General features: G+C 48.1%; 1 protein-coding gene across 1 annotated transcript in view; it reads right to left on the bottom strand.

Annotated features, from left to right (window-relative positions):
- The window catches only part of HUNK (hormonally up-regulated Neu-associated kinase), a 98,490-nt gene that overhangs the window by 11,877 nt on the left and 67,568 nt on the right, over positions 1-19,045 (bottom strand). The window contains exons 5-8 of the mRNA XM_032353743.1: positions 18,602-18,729; positions 11,659-11,794; positions 6,852-7,014; positions 2,887-2,970 (exon numbers count right to left, since the gene is read on the bottom strand). Of these exons, the coding sequence (XP_032209634.1) occupies positions 2,887-2,970; positions 6,852-7,014; positions 11,659-11,794; positions 18,602-18,729 (511 nt within the window). The remainder of the gene's footprint in view (positions 1-2,886; positions 2,971-6,851; positions 7,015-11,658; positions 11,795-18,601; positions 18,730-19,045) is intronic.

Below are 19,045 nucleotides of genomic sequence, written 5' to 3'. Positions count from 1 at the left end.
GTGTTTAAAACACTCGCCATGTGTTTTCAGGCCAAATGAGATAATCATCCGAGAAAATAATCTGGGTGGAAAAAAAAAAAAAAAGGCCCTTTTCCCATCACAGATGCTTTCAAACAATCGCAGGGGTCAGGTTCAAGGGCGACCAAGGACACAGGCACCAGCAAGGTGACTCGGAGGCCACTTAGGGCTCACACATGGGGCACTGGGTATGTTGTTACTGGAGTCCCTCAAGAGTCAAATGCAGACCAAGAGGCAAGGGAGCCTCATGGTGAATTCTGAATCCTCTGCACCCCAGTAGAGGTAACAACCCTCACAGCAAGTGACTGGATGTCCCTCCCTGCCTTAGGGCTTGAGCAGCAAAAGGGACACTCCCTGCTCTTAATGAATTCACAGTCCAGAGTGGGAGATAAGCATGAGTCAGACACTCCCTGAGCAGCAGAACGTGCAAACGGGACAAGTTCCAGGACTTGGAATGGGGTGTGACAGCCTGTAGAGAGAGGAGACCCAACGGCAAAGGCCAGAGAATGGCGGGGGTTGGAATCTGAAGACAGAAGAGATCAATCAGCAAAGAGAGGCTAGGAGAACATTCTGGAAGAGGGAAATAGGGAGTGCATAGCGCTGGGAACCAGGAGAGCACAGAAGTCTGAAGGTCCCGTGGGTCTGAGCCCACAGCAGGAACCAGGGCTGCGTGTGAGGGTCTGGGGGACAAGTTAGATGCGGTGGCCGTATCACCGACTTTGCCTTCCAGGTGAAGGAAGGCTTCGAAGGCTTGGAACAGGGAAGTGATCCCATCTGAGTATGGATGGTTGGCTTTGGCTAGCATGCCAAAAAGTGAGAGGCAGGCGTTCATGGGAAAGGGGTGACCAACGAGGGCTGTGGCCAACATCCAGGCCAGAGGCGGTGCTGTCTGGACGGCCGGTGGGAGGGTCGAGACGGAGCGGGTGGACGGGGTTGGAGAGGTTTAGGTGTCAAGCTGGCAGAGGGGCCAGGAAAAGCAACTCCTGTGTTTCTGCCCTACACCGAGTGTGGGCGGTCACCTGCAGAGGGACACAGGGGTGGGGCGGTTCCAGGCACGCTGGACTGGGGACACCTTTGCTCATGCAGGAGGAGGGTTAGTAAACAACCGGCCAGAGGGGTCTGGAGCTCAGGGGAGTCTGCCCCCTACACCCCCTGCGCCCTCCTGCCCTCAGCCTGAAAGCCGTGCTCGGGCTTGGGGCTCAACCCCGAAACCCCCCCCACCCCAAAAGCTGACCTGTACCCCTTATCATGCTGGCACTGCAGCCTGTCTCAGAGGAAGTAGGAAGCCCAGGGTCAAGGCTAAGCCCTCCCACCCCCAGCCATCCCTGGAGCTCCTCCCAACTTCCCCACCCTCACTCCTCCCAGCCCACACGGCCGCTCCTCCTCACTGCCCACGTGACCAGCAGAGCGGTCTGCCCTCACTGTCTTCACTTTCCTCCCTCCCCTTCTGGAGCCCGTGAAATCTCTTTCTGCCTCTGCCACTTCCGTGGGCTGGTCTGCTGAGCCCGCCAGAGCCTAACTAACAGCTCAGCTGACCCCACGGACCATTTTACACTCGGCCTCTCCCGCGGTCTCCTCCGCGCCATTCCCCGCAGCGTCTCCTACACGCCCCCAGGCCCCCCTTGTCACCCTTGCCAGTTCCTCAGCCACGGGTGCCTCCCCATCCCCACCTCCCTCAATCTCACCCGCCCCCCCAGGTTCTGCCTAGATGGGACAGCCCTGCCATTCTGCCCTGCCTTGACACTCGGGGTGGCCTTCCCTGGGCTCCTGTCACAGTGGTGCATGACAGCTCGGCTCTGTGTCACCCGTGTCACCAGACTGGTGTGGGTCACGCCCCAGGTGCTCTCTGTCGCAGCCAAGGAGCCCGGAATGGTGTTCAGTCACCACCCACCCTCACTCAAGAACAACCCAGAACTTCCTTCCGAGGTGACGGGGCCAGCTTGTGCAATCACGAGGATGGAAAACGGAGTCTGAGAAAGGAAGAGGAAGAGGAACGGGGCAGGCCCGTCGGCATGAGGAAGGCTTCCATACTGATCTCTCCTTAAATGAAAACATTCCGGGGGCATATGGCAGAGGCTCCTGGGGGAAAAGCAAGCAGATTCCCAGGAAAATCAGTGAGAAGGCAGAGGAGCCACGTGTGACAAAGCACCAAGTGAGGAGTCCGGGACGGGTGGGTGGGGGTGACCTCAGCTTGGGCCCCGGGACCCCGGATCTGGCTTTTCAGGCACAGTCTCTTCACAAGCACATATATTGGGTCCAAAACTGGTACAACTTGCCATACGATAGTAGCTTTCTAGTTTTTCTCTGAAATCAAAGAATCTCAGTGTTTTCTCTTAGATATGTACTGGGTAGCAATAAGTTGCCAGGAACAGGTGCCTGAAAAAACTTGGTTTCATCCAAAACTTTTTCTGTCCCTCATTTACTATCTCCTTCTGATGCCAGGCATTACACTCACGTACTTTTTTGAGCATCTATCTTTGCCTTCTGAAGCGCTGACAGTGGTTTCCAACCTTGGCCACTCAATGGAGTCAGCCAGGGAGCTTTAAAAAATACAGAACCCCCACCCCACTGCCCCCTGATTCCTGCCCTCATGAGCTTCAGTGGGGGGTCAGAGGGGGCAGTCCACACACCCAGATGTTTAAATGCTCCCCAGTGATTCTAACATGTGGCCACAGCTGAGAACCACAGTCTTACGACAGAGATGGTGGCTTGACTGGAAACCATTTTTCCGGGCTCAGTTAAGCCAGGAAGCATTTGTCTTTTGCTGCTTCTACGTCCCACCATCCTTGGTTTCCTTTCCATTCTGCTCTCCCAACGGAAATCCACTCTTCCTAAGCGATCCTGGGTTTTGCTTTGGGGGTCACTCACCTCATAGGGCTCCTTGGCCGGCCTGCACTTTTCTATCTGGTAGAGCTGCGTCTTGTAGCAAACGCTGTCCTGGATGTCAGATTTCTATCAGACAAGAAGGGGGGTGGGGAAAGCATGGTTTAACCCACAGGAAACAGAAATGTCCATTAAGCAGTCATTAATTTTTCAGCCAGCACTTGGCGGAACAAGTGTTGAAAGCGGCTGGCAAGCCAGTTCATTGCGATGCAAAGCCTCATCTGAGGACGGCAGGCAGGCGGGATGCGGCGAGGGGGGAGCCCCGGACCCAGAGTCAGGCAGCCTCTCCTGCCGACTCTGGGCACATCTCCACTCTGGGCTGGTCTCAGATTTTTCATCTGCGTGATGAAGGCTGCTCTAAGATGTAAAAGCAGAAACCAAGTATGTGAGCTAGAAAGAATAACTTACGTTATAGAACCATGAAATATGACAGGGACCTTGTTTATTGGCTTTATTAAAAAACAGTGAGCCTCGTCTGCTCCTCCCCCCGTGATTCACAGCAATTCATAATATGGCTTAAAGACGATGGCCAACTATATCTAAAACAATCTAGGTGCATGATGGAGGTCCAATCCTGCCTGGAGATGGGTAAATTACATGACTAATTGGTTTACTAACCAACAAATATTCACGGAATGGCCTCACAGGCTCCAACACAAAGTCCACACTTCTTGGTTCTATGAAGAAGAGATGAGAACCAAGAGAGAAAGGGAGAAACGACCAATAATTAAGTAATAATCAAGGTATGTATTTTACTTTTGAGTTCACTGGTTTCAGTTTTTAAATTATATAAGGCTTGTTAGTAATCGGTTGATGAGATTAATAGCTGAGACAGTGCATCCCGTGCAATTAAATCAGCCGTGCGCGGAAATTGTGGAGCGGACCAGCTGTAGCTGTCTGTGGGGATTAATTCACTCTGGTTAAAAGCAGCCCCTTGCCTAGACACTGGTTCTTAGACCAGGTAGGTACTATGATTGAAGGAACAAGCACCAAACAGACATCATACAATAAAAACCTTCTCCAGCGAGAAGCACATTCGCTGAGTTTCCATAGAACATTCTCAGGAGACAGAGCAGGGCTCAGCTTTGCAACACTTGCGTGCCACCCCGACGCTGGGCAGAGCGGAGGAGCAGAACCAAGCAGATGGCAAGAAACAAAGACAAATCAAGACACAGCCGAAGAGCTTCAGTGATTGTTTAGGAAGAGCGTGAGTCACCAAAATTTGTATCTGTACATACGGAGGCAGGCAGCAGAAAGAAAATATTTTAAAAACTAAAGACCTGGGGCACCTGGGTGGCTCAGGGGGTTGAATGCCAGGCTCAGGTCATGATCTCAGGGTTGTGAGATGGAGCCCTGTGTTGGGCTCTGCACTCAGTGTGGAGTCAGCTTGGGATTTTCTCTCTCCTTCTCCCTCTGCCCCACCCCTTCTCACGGTGTACGCTCAGTCACTCAATCTCTCTGTCTAAACATTAAGTAAATGAATCTTTTAAAAAAAAATTAAAAAATAAAGTCCCTTGGGGTGCCTCGCCGGCTCAGTCAGTAGTGTGCGACTCTCGATCTTGGGGTTGTGAGTTCGAGCCCAGGGTTGGGTATAGAGATTACTTAAAAACAAAATCTTTAAAAAACAACAAAACAGAGGCGCCTGGGTGGCTCAGTGGGTAGGGCCTTTGCCTTTGGCTCAGGTCATGATCTCAGGGTCCCAGGATAGAGCCCTGCATCAGGCTCTGCTCAGCAGGGAGCCTGCTTCTCCCTCTCTTTCTGCCTGCCTCTCTGCCTACTTGTGATCTCAGTCAAATAAATAAATAAAATCTTTTTAAAAAACAACAACAAAACAAAAAAACCCCAAAGTCCCTCCATCTTATCGATCGGCATCCAAACAAGTTCTGCCAAAATAATGTTTGAATCTGCTAGCTTATTTAGGAAAGTAGCAATTTCAGCCTTTAAATATAGAACTGTGACTTTGATAGTCAGCTTCAGGGAGACACTTTCTAAAAACTAATTTTTGAACAACAGTCATCATTTGAAAAAAAAAATCAGTGTGTTGATCCTCTTTTCTTCCTTTTACTTGACAGCTATTTAAATTCTTTTTCAAGATCTTATTTATTTGAGAGAGAGAGAGAGCATGAGACGGGAGAAGATCAGAGACAGAAGTAGACTCCCCGTGGAGCTAGGAGCCCCATGTGGGACTCGATTCCAGCAGTCCGGGATCATGACCCGAGCCGAAGGCACTCGCCCAACCAAGAGAACCCACCCAGGCACCCAACAGCTATTTAAATTCTCAACTACTATCTTCTACCACAGTGGTCCCCAGACGGTGTGACCTTGAACTCATATGAGTGAAAAAGGTATACAAAGGCACCTATAATATATGCATATTTATTTGTAACTATAAGCAGGTACCAATGTACTAACAGATCACATACATGATAAAATATATATCAAATAGGAATTTAAAAGGATAAGATAAGAAACAGGGGGCATGTGGACTTCTTATAAAAAGGAAATGGGAAGGATCTTCAAGTCCGATATCTCTTCGGTTCATCATCATGGGAGAGCAGAGAACTGGGCAGGGTACAGGAGATTTTCTTACTCCTTATCACATAATAAAATGATACAAAAAATATACTGTGTCAGAGCACCTGGGTGGTACAGCCAGTTAAGTGTTCCACTCGTAGGTTCGGCTCAGGTCCTGATCTCAGGGTGGTGAGGTCAAGCCCTGCCGCGGGCTCTGGGCTCAGCATGGACTCTGCTTAAGACTCTCTCCCTCTGCCCCCGACCCCAGCACTTGCACATGCACTCACGCGTGCGCTCTCACTCTCTCCCAAATAAATAAATAAATCTTAATAAAAAAAAATACTGAGTCAAGGGTCCTGTCTTTCTGGCCTCCACTCCTCTCCTACAGTAGCTTTCCTGCAACGGCGACACCATCTCTAACACCCAGTCTCAAAGCTGAGTATTTGTCCCCATCAGAAGCGTCATCCGATCACTGCTTACACAAAGCATGTTTTCTTCCCCTCCATAAAACACTTCTTATTTTTAAAAGCCTTTCACTGTTGAGAATGCTTCTCCTTGTGTACGTCTCTCCTTTGGTGGTTCACCCAAGAAGTACTTCTGTGGATAATTTCCCGCTGGAGCCAAGTCTAGCAAATTCCCCAAGCTGAGTCAGCTTAGAAACATCTGCAGTCTCGGCCAACTGTCTGACAAACCTCCCAATGAACTGCTTCGTCGATCTAGCAACGTTTTCTAGACATCTCCCAAATATGTTTGCTGAAGAGATACGCTCTGACCATCTTGTCTTCTGGGCATCATCGCGTGGTCCTTTCTGCCATGGCAGGGAATATCATCTCCCCAGTTCTAAGCAGATTATCGTCTTTAGCCCTAATACAGAAACCTCACAAAAGGTTTCAAAGCCTATTGTTTAGTGGAATTTTGTGGAACACTGGGTTGCTTATCACATGACTTTAAATAGCACCGCCATGAAGGGCGATTCTCACGGGGTGAGGGCTTCCTTTTTACTTTCCAGAGAAGTACAAATAAATAATGGCCTCCTCATAAACCATGCTTTAGAAATGAATGCCTGAGAGACACTGCTCCCCAACTGGTAGGACCACAGAAGTCCCCGATGCCTTTAACACGGGAACCCAAGCTACTCAGAGGCAGATAGAGAAGGCAACAGAGAAACTGAAGGGGAAAGTCGCTTGAATGTCTACCGCTGCCGCCCGGGGGGGTTAACTCTGTGGGAGGATGTTTGAAAAACACCTCAGATAAAAAGCACCAGCCACCTGAGAAGCAGGTTTTGCTACTACTTTATCCCACATTCAGAAACCCAGCCTCCCATTAGTTCAAATTAACAGCTCAGATCAAGTGTCAGCAACGGAGAAACACTCCAGGTGTAAGAGCTCCTTTTTCCACGGAGAGCAGAGAAAATGGCCACGAGGGCCCCCACTCACCCCTGACAGATAGCGCTCGAGTTTCTTGTTTAAAAGGAAGTAGATGGCGAGGATGTGGCAGGCGCGGTTGGAGAGCACAGTGTTGATCACGTCGCTGTTCTTGTAACCCAGCTTCTCCGTCATGTGAAGCACCACGCTCGGGCTCAGGTCCTCCAGGGAAATCCTGCCCAGCAAAGAGAGTACCGGTCACCTCTCCACCTCCACTGAGAAGCTCCGGGGCCCCCTTAGCGATGCTCACAAACATGGCGGCACAGAGCACCCACTGCCCCCCACCAACCGGGGCCCCAATGGACAATCGTGTCCATCCATCCACCTGTCCATTCATTCACTTGACCTTTTTATTATGAACAATGTCACACAGACAGAAAGCTAGTTAGAAGAGTATAAATCACTTTTGTGTACCCAATACCAGGAATACACCAGTGTTAACACTTTGCCCTATTTTCTTCATTTATTTACTTGTTTATTTAGTGCTCAAGCATTTTAAGTCACAGACATCATGATGTTTCATTCTTACACACCCCAGTGTGCTCCTTTAAGATCCAAGGACACCTCCTGCAGAATCACAATGTCATCCGTATACCCAACAATTTAATAATTTGTAATAATCCTTAGTATTCTCTAATATCTAGCCTATACTCAAATTTCCCCCAATGAGCTTAGAATTTCTTACAATCTGGCAGTCTTTTCTAAAAATGTGTTTACTGGACACAGGTATAGAGCCCACACTTGAGTTGGGTGAAAGCTGGGCTCGGAAAGGAGCACATTCACGAGCCAAACCATACTGCGTTTAAAGGAACAGTGTGAGACCCTGCATTTACAGAGGGAACTGGGGGCTCAGGTGTAAAGGAGGGTGCTCCGGGAGGACAGATTAGAGCTTCTTCGCAGGACTATTATGAAGATAAACTCCTTGGTTAGAACTGAATGCTTGTTATTCATTTATCTACTTATCCACTCATTCCCTTATTTATTCCTTCAACAAGTCCCTGTCTTGTGGAGTCAACATTCCAGTAGGAAACAGACGACATTCGTTCATTTAGTCTTCATGAAAATCTTATGAGTGGGTACTATGATGATCCCCATGTTACAGACGGGACAAACTGAGGCCGGCAGCTGTGAAGTGCACTGCCCCGGGCTCCCACAGGCAAGAAGGAGCGCACCCTCAGGTAGAGTCTGGCTCGGAGTCTGGATGCTAAACCTCTACACTCAGCAGCTCTCAAAGAGACAGACACGAGGAAGGGCTGCGGAGAACAAGCAAGCAGGCTGGGGCGTGTAGCACGTGTGTGAGGGCAGCGGGGGTACATCATCAACTAGAACACTCTAAATCCCATAAGAGAGCTATAAATAGGGCAGTCTGAGCAGAAGGCAAGCACAACCGGCCGGAGAGCTCTGTGGCCCACCGACCCTCCACCAAGGGTCCCAGGACACTTTTTATGGGACCTCAGACCATAACACCCCGAGAAACTACACAGGACAAGCCCATAATGATACAGAAGAGGAAACTGGTTGCGGGATTTACAGGCCAGCTGAAAAGAGGGGCAAGAGCAGACCTGGGTCCGCGGCCCACCTTCCACCCCGCATGGTGTCGCCCATGGCCGCACACTCCCTCGCTAGACACGTAAGTGCCGTTCAGAGAATGCACCCAAGGAACCACAAAATCTGCCCTCCCCTCCTTGTTGGCCACAAAATCAAATTCTCGATAATGGATGGGAGGGGGGTAGGAATGACTAGTGGTAAAAAAGCAATAATAATAATAACGTTTGTTTAAAAAGAATGCAAATGAACTTTGACAAAGCACTTACTAAAGCAGAAGGCTCCATTTGGGAAACTACCCAGCAATGCCCGTGTGGGCGTGGCCCTGCCCCGGCCAATCAGACCACGGCCCTGTACCTAGTTCTTGGCCAATCAGAGCACGGCCACATGGCCTCACCCCTGGCCAATCAGATCACGGGTACATGAGCCGCCCCTGGCCAATCAACCACCACGCCATCCTCGGGCAGCACGTCCCATACCCCGCCCTCTACCCAGAGCAAGCCCGGGAAGGGAGAGCCATCAGGAAGAGGGGTGCCTCCAGGGTGAGGTTGGGGGATGGAGGTGAGAAGGGGGCAGTAAGCAGGGTCAGGCACCCCATCTCTGCCCTTCATATCTCCTGTCTTCAGAAACAGGAGAGCTCTGCCAGAAGACACTGTCGACTCCGTTCGCTGGGAGTATTAAACATTTTCAGTAAGCAAAATGTATATTTGGAAGTCTGCAATATCAGTTATTTAATTGTTTACTATCTCCCCGTGTTTGAACGATATAGACCCTAGTAAAACATTCCAGAACATTAGCCAATGACTTCCTTTCCCTCCCACCCACCCCCAGAGCTAAGTGGACAGTGGGAGACTGTCCAGGCTTGAGCAGGGCGATATCTGCTCCTAGCACAGAAAGGCTGGCTCCCTGCACAGCAAACTGTTGACTGACTGGCATGAATATTTATTATAAAAAGTTGACTTTTAAAGATACTTTCCTCTTGCCTTTTGGAGATCAACTTGGAAGCCGAAATGACTTAACAGAAGGCTTTATGGAAGAGTGATATAAAACATAAGCCCCGTATTTTCACTCTTTCCCAAAAGTAAAACATTTTAACGACATCTAAAATAATGACATCTGAGGCTAGGCTTGTTAGGAAGCTATAAAATGTACTTTATGATATAGTCTGTATTCCTTTCCCTGATCACACGCCCTGACCCCGATTATCTGTGCTCTGGTCAAACCAGAAAAATAACTATCAAAAGCACTGTTTCTTTTTAATTTTTCTTTCTTTTTTCTTTCTGTTTTTTTTTTTTTTTGTTGTTGTTGTTGTTGTTGTTGTTTGCCTTACACATTTTTCAAAGTCAAGACTAAAAAACCAACCTCCTGCAAGAGTTTCTTTAAATCTCTAAATTTCTTTAAATCTAAAACTTTTAAACGGAACATGATTTTGCCTCTGGTACAAAATGAGCAGTGGGCCATGTATAAACAGAAAATAGCAAGTGGTTGTTTTTTTTTAATATACATGATCTTAACCATTTTCACAGGCCAACTAGTTCATGGGCGGCCTTTAAGTTTCTGACCCAAGTCCAAAAGCAAAAAATTGCTCACCTGGCAAAAACCAGTGGAGGATCCTTGCATTTAAGTTTGAATTTACAAATACTGACTACCACCCATGGGAAACTATAGTATGAGACGCCATGGTATGATTTTTTTGTCAATGACGATGGGAAGTGGGGGAGACTGGATTTCCAATACCAGCGCTGCTTCCTCTGAACAGCTGCCATGCTGAGTGGATTGATTACGCTCATTTAGGCAGTGATTACATTAGCTTAATGACTCATGTGGCTGCCACCAGCACCCCCTCCTCTAAGAGAAAGCACACCTGTGTGCTGCCGTCTTTCACGAGCACAGGTAATGAGGCATGGCTCCTCGGCTTTGTTTTGCATCTCACGTTGAGGTAATATTTCTGGTGTCTGTTTCAGATACGGGCCAAGTGGAGCTAGTGTTGGAAACCAGCAATCTATTTCCAGGTTCCCTTGGTAACCTAAGTAACCTAGACTTTGCTTAAATTACATCTCAAGAGTCAACTGCTAGAATTCTAGATCGCTATGGAGTGAAACCACTTCATCTACGGCCACAGGGAGGGTAAATTTGGCTCAGTAGCACGAGAGGCAGACTCTACCCGTGGCCTCTTACATTCTTTAGGAACTTTCTCCCCAAGACAGAGCCCTGCTTGCCCATCCAATTTGGAGAACTCAGTGTGACAGCTTTCTTACAGCTTGATGGATGTTTCTAGAATTTTCTGGACATTTTGAAAATATCTGTACCCCTTCATCAGCATCTGGGCTTCAGACCAGAGTGACCAGGCCCGGGCCCTAGAGCGTGGGTCTCAGGCCTGGAAGGTATTTGACCCATGTGGTCTTCATGTTTGCTGTCAACAAACCAAGGTGAGGGGCCTTGTGCCTTTACTCGGGGAAGTTAACAATATGTCCAGTGAGTAGGCAGAAAGCACAAGGCAATGTTTTCTTGTACTAGTTTTCAAATCTGTAGTCAGCACAGCAACAGTGGAGACGTGTGTGGAGGTGCCCCTCAGGGTCTCCACGCTGTGGATCCCCGTCTGCAAGCCTCGCCTGAAGCATTCTCCTCTTGGAAGCTGTGAAGGGGAAGCCCTCACAGGAAGTCCACAGGGAAACATGGCCTGAAGCAACAGTCTCCTTCTACTGCCTTTTCTTCCTGTCCCCAACATTCTAGGCAGGAACTCAACATCGGAGCAAAGAGGCAGCAGCAGAAGGGCCCAAGGGGCGGTCTGAATGGGAAGAGGGACTGTCCCACTGGATTCTGTCTGAGCCTGGCAGGAGGGCTCGGGAATGGATCTCACACACACTCAAACACAACCAGATACCCTCACAGACGCACTCAAACACACACACACTCACTCAGGCCACAGCTAGTCCTAATGGTCCCTTTATGTGAATTAGAAGGAGGGGCCACTCTGAAGATGCAAGTCGCCTGGGCAAGTCTGACAAGGGGACTGTGGTGTGGATTCCAGCCTCCACCCACCCCTGCTGGGTGTCGCAAGCCGGGCACGCTCGGCACAACCACATGGAATGGCCCCATCTACACTTCCTCTCGTGTGCTGAGGGTATGCGGGCACGGAGTGGGGGGTGGGCTGCCACGAGAAAACACAGCTTTTCCTTAAATCACCTACCACTTCCTGTCTAGAAGGATTCAGGGCTCCTAAGGCAGCCCCATCCGGCCTTAGAAGGGGTCCACTCTGTGTGTACTTGGTTACCTGTTGGGATAGGTGACGTTACACGGCACTTTGCCCGTGTAATTCTCATTAAGCCAGCGGTTCGCCAGTGCTTGCTGGATATTGGGTCTCTTCACAGGATCTGGTTCCAGGAGAGAGCGCAGGAAGTTGATGGCGCCTGGGAAGACATTGGGCAAACATACCCATGTTACAGGCCGAACACAAATGCCCCCAAGACTCAAGGCAGGTGGTCCACCCCCTCTCCTGAGTCACGGCCGGCACTGGTCTATTCCCTGGATCTCCGGGTGCCTCAAGTCCCAAGAGCTTAAGATATCTGTCCAAGAGTACACGGTGAAGCAAGAACCAGTTCGGGTCTCCCCGTGTCCTGCACGTCCCAGGACAGCCTGTGTTCCAATCTCGCAGCCCGTCTCTAAAGATAAGCCCAAGAGCTGTTCTATTTCCAGGCTTGAAGGGATAAAAGCAAGTAAAGAGAAAATGGTTGTCCTCAAGGTGGGTTTTTGAGTAAGTACTCAGAAAAGAACCAGGGGGTAAAGGCACTCTAAATTATACCCTCTAACTTGCCCCCTCACCATGTAACACACAGTCTCAAGACACTAAGAGAGGTCCTGCTTGCTTTCCGGTCTTTTTTTTTTTTTTAGGGTGCGGGAGGGGCAGAAGGAAAAGGGGGGAGAGAATCCTAAGCAGGCTCCACGCCCAGCATGGAGCTAGACACAGGGCTCCATCTCACAAGCCCAAGATCACGCCTGAGCTGAAATCAAGAGTCAGACGTTTAATCAGCTGAGCCCCCCAGGTGCCCCTGGTCCTTTCTTTTAAAGGCATTTTACTTGGCCACCCACTTAGTCCCCAGACTCTGAACGGACAACACGGTGCCCAGACCAGCCAGACCCCACACAGCCAACCCGATCAGAGAGCCAGGTTGAGGGAAAGTGTAAGAACACTCTCTAACAGTCCCCCAAGTTTTAAACACCTCGTTTGTGTGCAAAGTTCCAGTAAACCCATGTCTACTTGATGGGCCCTTTCCTTTTGTGCTTTCCCTCAAAATGAAGGGGCTGCTTGGGCAAGATGTACGCCATTCAAGGCTGTCCTTATTTTGCAGCCGACCAAAGTTGGCTGTGGTCACATCAGCTACGCTGAGCGTGGTATGTAATAAAAGAGTACGAGAAGCAACTGACAAACTATATGATCCTCCCAGCCCCCTTTCCTTTCCATCCCAGGCGAAAATCATTTTCAAAAGCCCTGGGTCTCTTTTCATTAGATGAGTTTTTAACAGAGCACCTGCTGTCCACCCAGGCACTAAGGATAGGAAGCTGGTTCATCTCTAAGTAGGTATTTGCAACCTTGAAGATTCTAACAATGTGGGACAATGGCATGACGTTGGAGAACATGCATATAATTCACAGGAAGGTCACAGGCTCCCGGACTGCTAGCAGAATACACATGACCACATATGGGTAAAATGCCAGGGATTACTTCCAAATGAAGATGGTCTGTCTGGCTTGAGTTGTGGGGCTACTATTTTCTTTTCATTCTATGCTCCTTCTTTTATGGAGCATGGTCATATCATCTTGGCACTACAAAAAAATATCCTTTTACATAGCTTTGTCTATAATATTCAATTTCCCGTATACCAAGTAATAGACTCCAGAACACAGTCCTAATTGGCTTCTCCCGCTGCCTGCCACTCCCCTGCTTCTGTCCATTCTCCTGCTCTCTCTGACAAATAAATAAACAAAATATTAAAAAAAAAAAGAAAGAAAGAAACAATTTTTACTTGGTCATGCCACCGGTAACCCCCCAGTGGGCTCTCATCCAGTTGGTGTGGTCACCAGAAGGTCGTTTCTCATTAAGAACAGCGTGGGTAAAAATAAGTGCAGACACCAGCTCGCACATGAGGAACATGTAATACTCTGAGTTTTATAGTGGGGTCTCCAAATAAAACTTTCCTAAAATATTCTTCAGTGGTATGAAAAGCAAGATCTCTTTAAAAAAAAAAAAAAAAGTTCCTCTTTCCGGAACCTCTAGCTCCCTTCACTCCCCAACGTTGCAAGAGTCATCTGGATACCTGATCAGGGTTGTCTGTGGGTCAAACAAAAAAGATGTGGGCTTCCTCAATTGAAATGTGGAGGCTGCGAGTTCACAACGTTTCTGAGACATCTCTGTAGCTTACCCTCAAAGGACCTGTACAGCAAGGCTACCACCAGGCTTTTTCAGAGTATGATTAACCAGAAATGCTAAGAACAGACTGGATGTGTGTTTCTGTTCTATTTTCAGAACCACGCGCTCGCCATCTTCGCAAATTGCTGATGAGCACAAGTAATTTGAGTTCTGATCTTTACTGATGAATTTTATTTCTTTGGACATCACCGACATTGCGTTCCTATCCAAAAAGGACTTTGAAAATATCAGGAGAGTTCTCCAAAGTTTGTCTTAATGATCTTGAAAATCCCAATGTTTCATGAGCAAGAGGGATTAAAATTCTCCACTGTCCTGGAAAGCCATGGCGGGCACAGCCTCTCATGGCTCTCCGCTCTTCTAAGCTAGTCACTGGGGTCTCCATTCAGGCCCCAGGGTAGGGATGACCCACACAGAAAGCTCTCTCTCTGAGCCCCATATCACATGCAACACACACTTCTCTGGTGCAAAACCTACTTTCCTCCGGGAGGCGTCTGCTTTCCATAGTCTGGACCAATGTGTGTGAGCACCTTGACACCGTACCTAGGGAAAGGGCTAGAGGCCACAGACACAGCCACGGGACCTTCTGTAGAAGGGAAGCCCATCAGACACGAGTGGAGTCCTCTCCCCACTCGAGGTTCCTTCCCTACCACCTCCAAGGCAAAAGCAACAAGTTATATGGCCTTTGGACCTTCTCAGAGATCTCCGTTGGCGCTGGATTCTCAGAGATCTCCCTTGCAACTGGGAACACCTCCCCTTCGGCTTCACTTCCCTGACTTCATGGTACAAAATTCTCCTGCTTGGAAATGACTGTCTGGAATGTGGAAGCACCATCACTGAGATGTAGAGATGTAAAGACAAGCTGTCTGAAAAATATGTAAGCCATGAAAGGCATTCCCGACGCTGTGATGCGCCAAGTGCCAACAAGCCGAGAGAGACTGTCTGGAAGCAAGAACTGGAAAGGTCCCAGAAGCTTCAGTTTCCAAGCTACGTGGTGGAGATGAGGGGCAATTCTTCGAAAGCACGCTTGAAGGACTCACAAAAGCAGTAACACTGTCTTTTTTCTTCCAACTCAGCAAAAATGCTCCCAACTTAATCTAAAAAAGAGTACTACAATACAGTCGATGGATAGAGATCATTGCAGATATAAGTGACAGAGTCATTAAATTAAAGATGCATTGGTGAGGGGCACCTGGGTGGGCTCAGTCGGTTGAGCATCTGCTGCTCAGCTGGGGGTCTGCTTCTCCCTCTTCCCCAGCCCCTCCCCCCGATTGTGCACACATGCTCTCTCTCGCTCGCTCTCTCTCAAATCAATAAATAAAATCCTTAAAAAATTAATTAAATAAGGGTGTTGGTGAGAGACTTAATGAAACTGGCATATTTACATCTGGACATCCCAGTTCTGACATTACTCAGAATATAAAAGCAATAATAAATAATTCACCCAAATCTGGGGGGAAGGGAAGCATCTTATACCCAGTAAAATAAAGGGAGAGAGGCAGCCCAGTCTAGGAGGAAAACCCAGGTTTGGGAGTTGAGCAGACATAAAATCAAAAACAGAGAAGCTACATAAGTTCATTGAGACTCAGGTTCCTCACTGATACACTGGGACTAAGAGTACTTACCTTGCAGGATTATTATGAGAACAAAGGGATAATGTGAAAAGCACTTACATATGGCCATTCAGCTACTCTTGTTGCTGGACAGTGAGTATTTCTGGATATAAACGAGATGGTACCACATGGTATCATACAGGAAAGTGGGCCAGGCTGGTTGGGAAGAAGGGGTAAACCCGGCAGGGTGTAAAAGGCAAAGGGCTGGAGAAATGGGGGGTTGTCAGGAGGCCAGGGGCTCATCTCCAAAAGTGGGATCCTTCACTGTGTAAACAAGATAAGAGGGCCAGCGTGGAGCTCAGGGCCCCAGTGGCTCGGGTCAAGTCCCATCCGTGAGCAGGTGGGCGGATCTATGGGCTGCCTTCCAGAGACATACATTTGGACAACCCAAGTCAGCAGCCTAGATTCCCTGAGCAAACACCACGCTTGATAGCTGGCATGTGCCCTTGTTGAGGAGAAATACTTATATATCCCAATAGTTTAAAAAAAAAAAAAAAAAAAGGTTAGGGAAGGAGTCTGGATTCCTTAACTGGAAAATCAAATATAGAAATGCAATTTTGGGGGAGCCTGGTTGGCTCTGTCAGTTGAGCAACTGACTCTTGGTTTAGGTCCGGGTCATGACCTTGGGGTCCTGAGACTGAGCACTGGGTGGAGCTCCACACTCAGCAAAGAGTCTGCTTGTCCTTCTCCCCCTGACCCTCTCACAGAGAGAGAGAGTGAGAGAGAGAGAGAGGCAGAAAAGCAGACTCCCGGGGCGCCTGGTTGGCTCAGTGGGTTAAGCCTCTGCCTTTGGCTCAGGTCATGATCCCAGGGTCTTGGGATCAAGCCCCACATCGAGCTCTCTGCTCAGCAGGGAGCCTGTTTCCCACTCTTTCTCTCTGCCTGCCTCTCTGCCTACTTGTGATCTCTCTCTCTCTGTCAAATAAATAAATAAAAAATCTTTAAGAGAGAAAAAAAGAAAAAAAAAGAAAAGCAGACTCCCCACCCAGCAGGAAGTCCAACACAGGGCTCGATCCCTGGACCCTGAGCCAAAGGCAGACGCTTAACCGACTAACTCACCCAGATGCCCTTAAATAAATGAAATCTTTTTTAAAAAAAAGAAGAAGAGGAAGAAAGAAATGCAATTCTTCCTTGTTCACGCTTGACAAGTCAAGACAACAAAGTCCCTTAGGAATGTGAAGATCTTTAAAAAGCACACACAGAGCTTAAGGCCAAAGTCAAAGCTGTCTGCTCAGAGCTGGAGCCAACCCCAATGATGCTAAAATTGCTCAGAACATTTCTAATATATCTTCTTTGGAATTTCTTCTGAACTATTTTTTAAACACCTTCAGGGTGGAGCTTTTACTTATTTAAGGTAAATTTAATTTCCACAATCAGAAAACACTCAGAGCCCAGCCTGCTAAGTCTGGGTAAAATTACTGGGGTTAAAATGGTGTTGGTTCTTTGCCTTTTAAAGGTTGAGATATTGATTTGAGAGAGTGAGAGCACGAGAGGGAGGGGCAGAGAGAGAGAGGATCTCAAACAGACTCTGTGCTGAGCGGGGACCCCAACACGGGGCTCGATCCCAGGACCCTGAGATCATGACCTGAGCCGAAACCAAGAGTTGGATGCTTAACAGATGGCACCACCCAGGCACCCCAAAACAATGTCAGTTCTAAAGTCAGGAGACTGACTTCTTGGACTGCTGAGCTACTTGCCCTTGTCCTGCGGCACAGCCCATCCCAGGGACCATGGGCCAAAGCATCTGCTCCTCCTCCCTCAACCCGTGGCTCACACTCACGCTGTTCAACAGATGTTACCCATTTTCTGCCTCCTAGACACACACTTGGGTTGTATTTCCCCATCCCTTTTAGTAGGGTGAAGCCAGGTGATACACACTTTACAAAGCACATTGGTGGGAGACTTAATTGCTAAACAAGATATGATCTAGACTTCTCTTTTCCTCCACATGGACCTGGTATGTTTGAAATGGTAGCTGCTCCAGCAGGCTGGGACCCCAACTGACTAGGAGGGGTGGAATCCTCCAACTCTGGACTCAGTTCTCCGCAGATGTGTGGCATGAAGGAGAAAGAAGTCTTTGTCGTCTGAAGCCACTGAGATTTGGGGGCTATTTGTTACTGCAGCACAGCCCGGCCTATCATGACTAAAATAACGAGAAGCCTTTCTCTAGGTCCTTAGGGTCTCCACGGGATCCAAAGTGAGCTCTGTCTGCCTTTTCTAGACATAAGGGTACAAAGAGATTCTACCCTCCCTAGCCAAGGGGAAAGTACAGACCAAATTAGGTCATTAAATACAAGAACACATTTCAGCTTGCATTCCATTTGGCAAGCATAAATTCAAGGTCAGTTTCATGGATGCCTTACAAACTCAAGAGAAAAAATACCTAACAGTGATAAAATAAAAATTCTATATTTTAAACCATGTATTGTAAGTTGAAATAATTACCTTTTTTTATTGTTGGTTGGTCACATGCCTTATCTCAGTGAAGCTGAGTTTATTGTTTATTCTAAGGAGCCAATTAAATGATTGCCAGGGCCAACGTGAAGCCAGGAACTTGAAGTGAATCGTGACCCAAACAAAGGAACGAACTGTGCTAATTTACTGGATCTGAAACCAAATCTCAAGGCGACCCGTTTACTGAAACGTGAAACACCTGAAATTCTAGAGTACTTGCCAAACACACCTGACGATTCAGTCTAATCAAGTCACTGAAACTACATATATTTAAACCTTTCAACCAGGCTCCAAACCTCAAATAGCGAAACAAATCACAGACCAAACTCGAACGAAAGCAGTATTTCTTTACAGGGAATTGACCGAGGAAAGCACAATAGAAATGTGATTACAAATGCTTTTTTCAAAGACAACCTTATAATATGGTGAGATTTAAAACAATCAAGGCTGCAATTATTTTTCCAAGATCCTTTCGATGAGTGTGTTTTGTGTAGAAGGAGGAAGGAGGAAGTTGGGGGTTCAGAGTTATAACGGAGAAGAAAAGGACCAAGGTGAGACAAAGAGTGGCTTAGCCATGGGAAACTCAACCACCCCTGAGTCAGAATTTAATCCCAGGAAAAGGCCTGATACCATTTCTATGAAGTAAATACTTGTTTCATGGACAGACCAAATCGGATAGGCACACAAGTCCTGGAACCCGGGAGTCACGGCAGCGGGCACCTTACCTGCGGAGAGCTGGGTGGGGAGGGGGTTCATTTCCTTGTCCACCATCTTCTGGTACAAAGCCCTCAGGCTGAAAGGCTCCACCGTGAAAGGCAGGGTCCCGGTCAACATGGCATACATGTTCACGCCTCTAAAGAGAGAGACACCAAAGCATGAGACCAGAATGAGGCTCCCGAGAGGGGAAGACAAATAGGGCACAGGCTTGGCAAAGTTTCAGCCCCGTCACTTTCATGCTGACCTCAAGAGGCCTTATTTCTAGAAAACTCGGCGCCACGGTGAAGGAGCAAAAGCGAAAGGCATGGGTAAAAGCTCGCCTGAGAAGACTTGGACAATGGACTGTGGAGATCAAAGGAGGCTAAGGAACTTCTAGAGCTGCCCCCTAAGGAAGGGAAACCATGTCCTTCCTTCTGGAAGGAAGTCCAGATGAAATTCTGTGGAAAATACCA

Source organism: Mustela erminea, chromosome 1, assembly GCF_009829155.1.
Source record: "Mustela erminea isolate mMusErm1 chromosome 1, mMusErm1.Pri, whole genome shotgun sequence".
NCBI classification, from domain to species: Eukaryota; Metazoa; Chordata; class Mammalia; order Carnivora; family Mustelidae; genus Mustela; species Mustela erminea.
The sequence above is the reverse complement of the archived record's forward strand: the minus strand, read 5'-3'. Positions and strand labels throughout refer to the sequence as shown.